Genomic DNA, 8,877 nt, shown 5'->3' with positions numbered 1-8,877 from the left:
CAATGAACACCTTTTCAAGATTCACGGGAACGCAACAGCTTGTTGTTCAGTACATGAAGGTGGTGAAAATACTACAATCAAGAACAATACATGCTCGCAATTCATTGCTCAATCACCGTCCTTGAAGGACTTTTAGCTGATAGGCTACAACGTGAAGGAGTCCTTCACGTTGTAGCCTAGAGCAGCTAGTTGCTGATGGTGCCACCCGTCCACGCGAAAGGAAAACCATGTGGGATCCTTATCTTCCAGCGCACTGATGCCCTCCATCGAGAGAACACCACAGGAGATGTCGAATTCTTCTCAACCCACTTCGTCAAGAAAAAATCTGATTCTACGTGAGCTTCATTTTTCCACCAATCCGTGGCGAAAGAATAAACATTGCGATCGGCGTACGTCAGTCCTCGCAACTCTGTCCGTCGCTATGGCGCTGTACGTGTGGGGCCACAACAACTCGCAGCAACTCGGCCTGGACGTAGCGGACAAGGAGGTCTTCGAACTGGTGTGGGCATAACAAGTTGTATCCAACGCCCAGCTCTCTTCCGTTCTCTAATTGCATCAATATGTTTTCAACCCACAACAGCGCCAAGTGGAAGCTCTACGTAACGAGGTGATCGTCGGCTTTTCGGCCGGTGAGCGCCACTCGCTGGCCCTCAATGAATTCGGTCAAGTATTTGCCTGGGGCCGCGGCCGCGAGGGCCAATTGGGTCTGGGCAACGTGGCCGGCGTCGCTAGCGCTGTGTCGCAACCCCGTCGTATCGGCGGTGCGTTGGCCGGCCAGCTGGTCACTAAGATCTCGTGCGGCGAATCGCACTCGCTGGCCCTCACAGTGTCGGGCGACGTGTTCATGTGGGGCCTCTTGCCTGTGGCCAAGGTGCTATACGACGAGAACGGAGAGGCCACGGACGCCTCGGACCGGGCCGCAGTCGAGCTGGCCGGTCTGTCCAGCGAGGAGATGCGGGAGGCCCAACGCGCCCGTTCCCGGGGCGATCTTCGGCGTCACATGGACGACACCATCATGGCTAGACTCGTTCGGGACTCAATGCAGGTCTACGAAGACGCCGGGGTCGTTAATGGGGAGAACGTCAAGGTACAAACGGTTCGAGCGCCGTGCATGACGCCAAGACTGGCCACCGGCCCGTTGGCCCGACTCGTGGTGACTAATATCGCAGCCGGGTTCGCCCACTCGCTGGCCACGACGAACGAGGGTGCAGTGTATAGCTGTGGCTACAACGACAACGGCCAGCTGGGGCTCGGGTCGAGACGCAACTCGGCCGAGTTCCAGCGCATCCGGGCGTTGGAAAGCTACTTTATCGAGCACATTGCATGTGGCCAGCAACACTCACTCGCCTGCTCTAGAGTAATAGACCCAGGTGAGAACTCTCATGACGACGATCCTAAGTCCCGGTCTGGAGTCTGCTTCTCGTGGGGTCTCGGCGTGCTGGGCCAATTGGGCACAGGGATTAACAAATCGTGGCTCCCGGAGGAGGTGAAGCTGGCCCGTCCGGCCGTGTCGGTTGCTGCTGGCAGCCATCACAGCGTGGCCGTCACTGATGACGGCAAAGTATACACTTGGGGCCACAGTGAGTACGGCCAACACGGCGCGGGTGAGACGTTCTACGATCTCCAACACAACGCGCACTACTTCTTCCCTCGCGTGCAGCAAGCACTGGCCGATGATCCTCGGATCAAAGTGGTCAGCGCTTGTTGCAGCTCGCACTCGACATTCGCTCTATCACGTGACGGCTCGCTCATGTCGTGGGGGTGGAACGCGTTTGGCGTGCTGGGCAATGGCAAATACCAGCACTCGGTGCATCCGCAGCGTGTTTTTGGCCTAAAAGACAACGCGGCCGTTGCGGTGGGTGCTGGTTCCAATCACTGCGCCGTGGCCGTGCGTCCACGAGGAGCTCACTACTCTCTTAGCTACGATCGAGTGCTCGCTAACGCGGATTTCGCTGACCTTGTTTTCCTCGTGGGTGGGCCGACAAAGGTAGAACGTATTAAAGCCCACCGAGTGGTCGTGAGTGCACGCAGCAGCTACATCAAAGGGCTTCTGCGTGTACTCGACCTCGTGACAGACTCCCAAGCTGGCGGGACGAAGGTGGCCAAGAAGGAAGAAAGGCTCTTCGAAGTGGATGAGTTCCAGGACGTGGACGCACAGGTGTTCCGTGCATATTTGGCGTTCTTGTACACGAACCGTCTTGCTGTTGCCAGCCACAAGCGGAAAGCGCTGGGCCAGTTTGCCAGTCGCGTGTGTTGCGACGCACTCGTCGTCCAATGCCTGGATACGTGGCGTAAGGAACGATTGGCGTCGCTCCCGCCACCTTCATTTCGACGTGCTGGACACCTGACTGCCACGGGGCCAGCGAGCTCCGAAGCACAGCAGTTTGGAGAGGATATGAAGAGGATGGTTCTCTCCGAGGACGTAGCTGACGTCGTCTTCTTGTGGCCTGTAGAGGATTCAGAGCCCGAAACGTTCGAGCGACTACCAGCGCATAAGGCTGTGCTCTCCCAAGTGGAATATTTTCGCACGATGTTCATGGGCGGGTTTAGTGAAGGCAAGACGGCGCAAGAAGCCACGACCGGGGAAGGATCGGACGCGTCATCGAAGCAGACGCACGAAATCCCCCTCCACTACATGCACCGTGACGGTGTGTCGCTCGAGGCATTCAAGGGGCTACTATTGTGGATCTACACGGGCTGCTTTGAATTGCTGAGCGCGAGACTGGAGCCCAGCGACATGATGGACTTGTTTGTCGGCGCCAGTCTTCTGGGTCTCACAGTGCTGGCCAATCGATGCGAGTTGCAGCTCGTGGAGCTTCTACCCCAGCTGGATGTCGACTCGCTCCGCGCATGTGAGGATTTCGCGGAGCGGTACGACGCCCGTCGACTTCAAACTATTAGCCAACAGGTGCTGCGGAAGTAGCCACCGACGGATTTCTAGCACGCTCGTCTGGCTACGATTCACTATGTTGCATTGGAATGGCCGTGTTGAAGTCAAGCATTGCAGCAATGTATCATCATGTATTAAGTCTCATCAGAATTGAGTTTATGAGGAAGAGATTCAGCTGCTGAATGATGTCGCGTGCATCTTCTGGGTCGTCGGCCTGATAGTTGAGAAGAGCATGTGGGAGGAAATACCATCGGTCAGTAGAAAACTACTGATCTGTCCCCAACGCGGCGCTGCCTGCACAACTACTGATTTCACAGCTACTGGGGTGCTGTTAAGTTCGCATTTGCATTTTCTTTTAGTGCTGCCTCGTTTGGTGTTAAGTTCGCATTTGCATTTTCTCTTAGTCCTGCCTCGTTTGGTCTATCAGTCTCTGACTCCGGCGCGTTGGCTGCTCGCGACGCTGGGTTCGTCTTCCCCGCGTAGATTGATAGACCCAGACGAAATTGACTGACTCGTGTTCGAACACCATCTTTAGGCGCGCTGGCACGTTGGTACTTGGCTCCCACGTCAACTCTGTGTACCCCACCCATTGAATAAGGTAGTATACGAAGTTATTGACCCACCGTTTGGCGTATATTCTTTCTACCTCGAAGAGCTAAGCATTGTCTCCTCTACGAGCTCGGCGCTCGTTTGCAAAAAGACCTCCTCCTCTACTGACAACGTCACGTAACCCACCACCTATGGACGATGCACGCTCGGCGTCCAGCTCTCGGTCGACTTCTTTCGGTATGCTAGCTTCTCTGCTTAGACGAAGCTGCCAAAAGGAGCTGTCCAGACGTCGCTGGATCGTTCGGGCGTGACGCTGTCGGGGGTTGAGCGGAGGCATCGACCAAAATGGCGAATGCCACCGAAGTGCACTCCACAAAAACAACCATATAAATAAAGGCGTTTTGAGCAGCTAAAAAATAGTACACAGAAATAACATGTTGACGTTGAAGTAGCTGGGTACACGACGTATCCAACTGGTTACTCTCAGGGTACGTTAGTAGAGTTCTATCTACTCACAGAGATTGACTCCCCAGTCCGTTTGCTGCTGATATTTATTGAGAGTGAGGATCAGTAAGATAATCTATTGGAAAGAAATACCTTGATTATTAATCAGCATGCAACGATTGCAATTGTTTGTGTCGTTAGTTTCCTTAAAGTTTGAGCCTATTGGGTGAATTGTAAATGGAAAAGTCGTCCCTACAAAGCATTTTTTGCTTTTTTACGTGCATGTTTCGGATGTGGTCCCGGTTTCTTACCTCTTTTGCCAATTCGCTCGGGCTCCGGTGCTAGTTGTGGTATCTTTGTTTGCGGGTTGGTTACGAGGCTTTCTGTCGTTGGCCACGGGAGAAACTTAAACGTGTAGGTATCCTTGAAGTGCCCAATTGAAAGCCGTTGTGCGTCGTACAGTTCTTCAAGTCTCATACCATGTTTGGTAGCTGCACAAATCGCGTGTACACAGGGAAATTGTTCGTCCTCCCAATTTCCACAAGTGCACAATCTGCTGCTTCATTTCTTTTATCAGACATCAATTGGCCGAGTTTAAAGCAATACAGGTTAAACGCATCAAGCGGTTTTGAGCTGCGCAGATCTTTCCCCATCCAATTATTGGCTTGTTCGGAGATGTTTGAAGTAATTTCATCGTATGTTGACAGGCCAAATTTCTCGAAGAACTTATACTTAACCCAGTTTTCAGTGGGAAGCACTAGTCTCTGTTCGGTACCGCTCGGTGTGATTACCTCAGTCTTCTTAGTGAGGTATTCTGCGGCTCCTGAATTCGAAATCTCCAACTCGTTCATGTACAAGTTGTAGTCATTTTCACAGTCGGAACGAGCGATAGAGCAGATTGTTGCTCTGTCTTGAAGAGAGAGTCTATGGTTGGCTCTGTTGATATTATCCATGATATGGCGGAGGCAGAAGCGGTGTCCAGCGGATGGGAAAACTTCGGCAACTGCAGAAATAAGACCCTTTTGACGATCAGACAAAATCGTGATTCTCTCTACTTTAATTGCATCTTTGACTGCCCTCAAAAACGAAACCCAGTTGTCGTAATTTTCGGTTGGTACCAGAGCAAACCCAAAAGGTATGATATGATTGTTGTAGTCCTTTGTAGTGGCAACAAGAAAAACCCCTCGCTTGTTCATGTCTTCCTGTAAATGAGCGCCATCAAAACTAATCAAATTTTTAGTCATACTCACAATGTGGGCGCCTGCGTTCGGGACAATGCAAGCACGCTTGAAGGTCACGCCATCGCTCTCGCTCTCATATCGCCACAAGGAACCGGGATTCTTACTTGCCAGAAGCTCCAAGTACGACTTCAATTTTTGGTAGCTCTCGAGTAAATCTCCATGCAATTTTTCGTCCAGGTCCTGCTTGATCCTAGAAATCGAAGATTTGCTGACATTGATGCCCTTCCCTTTAAAAAACTTCTGCACAGCTTTCCCTGAAAGAGTTGAAGCTGAGTTGGCATGAGCTGGCAGAATTTCACGTGCTACTACAGCCGATAGTTGAGCTTCACGGACAGACCGGTTCCTTTTCGCCTTTTTTCACGAGGGATATTTCCCTCCGCGAGTGGTTTCTGAGTAGATCCAATGTTTTTGAGATGGTTGTGGGCGAAGTTGGCTTGAGTAATCTTCCATACCCCATTTCTTTCCGTGTACATTGATGAAGAATGGGCAGCTTAGATCCTTTTGCCGGGGTAACTTTATCAAAGAACTCCATGCCATTTAGTTTTTGCAGACGTACTTCGCTTTCCTGATGTTGGGCTCCCCTCGAGAGTTTACACTCAAGGGAAACCCCCCGCCCTTAACAATATTCCCACCCTTTCCCCCCCGGTTTTTTTTTTGGGGGGGAAAAAACACCATTTTTCCACACATGGTGTGGGGGGGGGGCTATATTCCCCCCCCCCTTTTTTTGGGGGGGGGGGGTGGGAAAATAAAAAATTGTGTTTTTCTCCCCCAAACACACCCCTCTTTTGAGAGTGTGAGAGGTTTTTTAACAAATAAAGAAATTTTTTCTCTCACCGCAGAGGGGAGAAACTCCCATAATTCGGAGGCGGCTTTCGAGGCATGGTACGCTTAGGGCAAAAGCGGTTTTGCTGAAGGCAGCAGAAATGTAGCTATGATTAGAGTTAGGTACGGATCGAACTTAATCATTTTCTACTGATTGCCGTCTTTTCTGCGCCGCGTTGGGGACAGATCAGTAGTTTTCTACTGACCGATGGTATTTCCTCAGCATGTGGTGATAGCAAGTAGTGTTCGGATGTCCACATGTAAGATTGCAGTGATTCTTGAAGTTACAAACTTGTGCATGGACCGAGTCGCTCCGTGCTGTTCTGCCAGAAGTTATCCATACTTCTGACGTGGAGTCGGCAGAAGCAGCACAGATAGTTGGCTTCTCCATTACATACTTCGTATGATCCATTCCCGGTAGAACGGCAACAGTAGCTTCGGTGCGAGTAACTAGCGACACTGATCGAGCTGCTTTACTCATCTGGACACCTCGTCCAAGCGCCACTGTTGTAGCTCGATACACGGTGTGTTTTAGAGAAGCCATCAATATGAAATGGATGGCCACAGTCATAAGGTTGCCTCATCCTGTTGACGGCTGTTTAATACACTTCTTTCGCAATTAACTCATGTGATTGATTGGTCGCTCATCAGCGATCACCTAAATTCTACAGATGACAGAATGCTTGATGGCGCGCCGCCCGAGCCTCTACATGACAGCACCGCAGGTCACCAACTCGATTTGCGCTGGAATGTGGCCCTACCTTATTTAATACTCCGGCACCACTGCGATCGGGTAAGGTCGGAGTCGATGGATAGTGCAATGTCAACGCTCTCAAGTGGTGACCACGTGCGTTGGGCTCTGTGGCTCCGCATTACCCTCTCCAACAAGGCGAGACTGATCCATCTTCTCACAGACCGAAGACGGGGGCGTTACCGGTATGCACAACGTTCGGCCAAAGTCTCTCGAGTCGAACAAAATTTAATACGTGTACCGATCGATCGATGCAGTACCGTGCCGACCCGGGCATGGATTCAGGGCCTTCCACTGCAACTTGCAGGTGAACGTGGCGTGCACTGCACGTAGCGCGCTTCTGTTGATCACAGGCACCAAGACCCGAAGTCGTTGGACAATATCCATCGCTGCAACCGCGCAACGGGAAAAGAGCCGCACCGAAACTTAACGACGACGCTGGATGAACGTGGTGTCGACGCTGCAATAGCGTCGAATTCGGCATCGCAGGAGCCTCGGAGCTTCCCACTGCGGCGACTCTGGCCGGGGCGATCTCAGACGCAAAAAATACTCGGATCTTGCTGCCAGAACCGGGTATTTTGATGGAGACGCTTACGGTATATCGCTTGAAGACCCGCTTTCGGCAGTAACGAGGCACCTCGTTTATCTGAAAAAGTGTAGGGAGGGCGGAAGTGTCGAAAGGCTCGTTGTGGTGTCGGCAAGCTCTAGCTCGTTTGCTCGTCGTCACCGGATGGTTTCAAAACACCATAAAACCTGCCGCCCAATTTATATACTTCATTTGGCATTTTATAAGATCACAGAGATTATAATCTTTGTATCTTTTTACCTGTCTGTACTTGAAATATAACATCAAGCAAGTTGCATAAGGTTTTGATTAAAGAGACACATGGTTCCCTCTCTTTGTCTATGTCCCGCACCCTGTCTGTGCCATCATAGCACCTTCCCCGATGGACATCCGAACTTCAGCCAGGCACAGTTCGACGTGCCTTGAGCCGCCCCTCACTCGATCACTCGACAAACGACCCCGTGTGTACCCTTGCGGCTCGCGGTCTTCATTCGGGTCATAGCGCAGTACAGTTGAGATCTCCCCCCGTTGCCGTCTCCGATGCGCGTTCAGTCCGCGGCCAGTGCTCAGGCCTTGCTGCAGGACAACGCCAACTGCGTAGCCCACGTACTGCAGAGCAACTACTTCAGTCGCACGGCCTCACCTTCGGTCTCTGCCAGTTGGGAGCGTGCAGCCTCGCGCCCGCCTATCAATGTCAGCCCTTACGTCCACACGCGCGACAGCGGCGGTCGCCGTCGCTCCACGGCTGCGAGCTGCCAGGCCGTCATCGGTACACTGCAGGACGCCATGCGCGCACTGCACGCCGACGACACCAGCAGCTTCCGCCGCGTCGAGAGCGAGCTTTTCACTGCGGACCTTCTTCTTGACGCTCGCGTGCTTGACTCCCTTGTGCCACGCACCAAAGAAACGCCGTACCGCTACGTCGGACTTAAACACGTCAAATACCGGTCCCTCCTCGACGAACGCCACGCCGAAGAATTCCTACTCATGGAAACAGTTGGACGCGGCGTGCACCCCGTTTCGGGCAACAAGTTCGTCTTTAAGATGCTGCGCTCCGTGGACGTCCCCGAACGAGAGTTCGAGATGAGGAGTGCCAATAGTCACCACGCGCAACTACAGGTACATCGCGGCGCCATCCACGCGATGCTGCTGGTACTGGCCGAGACCAGTCATCGTGGGATCCTCAAGATGCAGTTGTGGCTGGACGTTGAACTGACCAAGTGCGCCGAGCCTTTTTACGGCGCGTTCTCCAGTCTGCACGACGCCTACAGTTTGTCGATCCGGTATCGACAGCTGGTTGAGAACTACGCCGCTACAAGCGGAGACGCGGCTATCGCCGCGTCAACTAAAACGTCTCGGTTTGGTCTCCTCACGTCGCGGTCGAACCGCGAACGCAAATGCCAGACCTGTCAGCGTGCTCTTGGGTTCTTCTCCAGGAAGAAGAAACACCTGTGTAATGTGTGTGGAATCTTTGTGTGCTCTTCGTGTTTGTCCACTACGTCGTTCCAGAGCTGGAAGCTCTGCGGCTTGTGCTACCAGCGCAACAAGCGCCTGGTCAACCGGACGCGTGTGTCCAAGATGTCTTCGCTTGCGTCTGGTCTGGGAGGGACTTTGC

At 52.6% G+C, this 8,877-nt stretch overlaps 2 protein-coding genes across 2 annotated transcripts in view; both read left to right on the top strand.

Annotated features, from left to right (window-relative positions):
* Positions 1–421: 421 nt before the first annotated feature.
* Positions 422–3,483, top strand: PITG_09855 (regulator of chromosome condensation (RCC1)-like protein; the record flags this gene model as incomplete). Its single annotated transcript, XM_002902369.1, has 3 exons — positions 422–499; positions 581–2,871; positions 3,426–3,483. 3 exons carry the CDS (start codon positions 422–424, stop codon positions 3,481–3,483), a joined length of 2,427 nt encoding a protein of 808 aa, XP_002902415.1.
* A 4,319-nt stretch (positions 3,484–7,802) lies between these two features.
* PITG_09854 (uncharacterized protein) overlaps positions 7,803–8,877 on the top strand; it is a gene marked incomplete at both ends in the record, with an annotated part of 1,231 nt that continues 156 nt past the window's right edge. Inside the window, one exon of the mRNA XM_002902368.1 lies at positions 7,803–8,620. Coding sequence (XP_002902414.1) covers positions 7,803–8,620 — 818 coding nt within the window. The remainder of the gene's footprint in view (positions 8,621–8,877) is intronic.

This window comes from Phytophthora infestans, genomic scaffold, assembly GCF_000142945.1.
Source record: "Phytophthora infestans T30-4 supercont1.17 genomic scaffold, whole genome shotgun sequence".
Lineage (NCBI taxonomy): Eukaryota > Oomycota > Peronosporomycetes > Peronosporales > Peronosporaceae > Phytophthora > Phytophthora infestans.
This window is presented reverse-complemented; position numbering and strand designations above follow the sequence as displayed.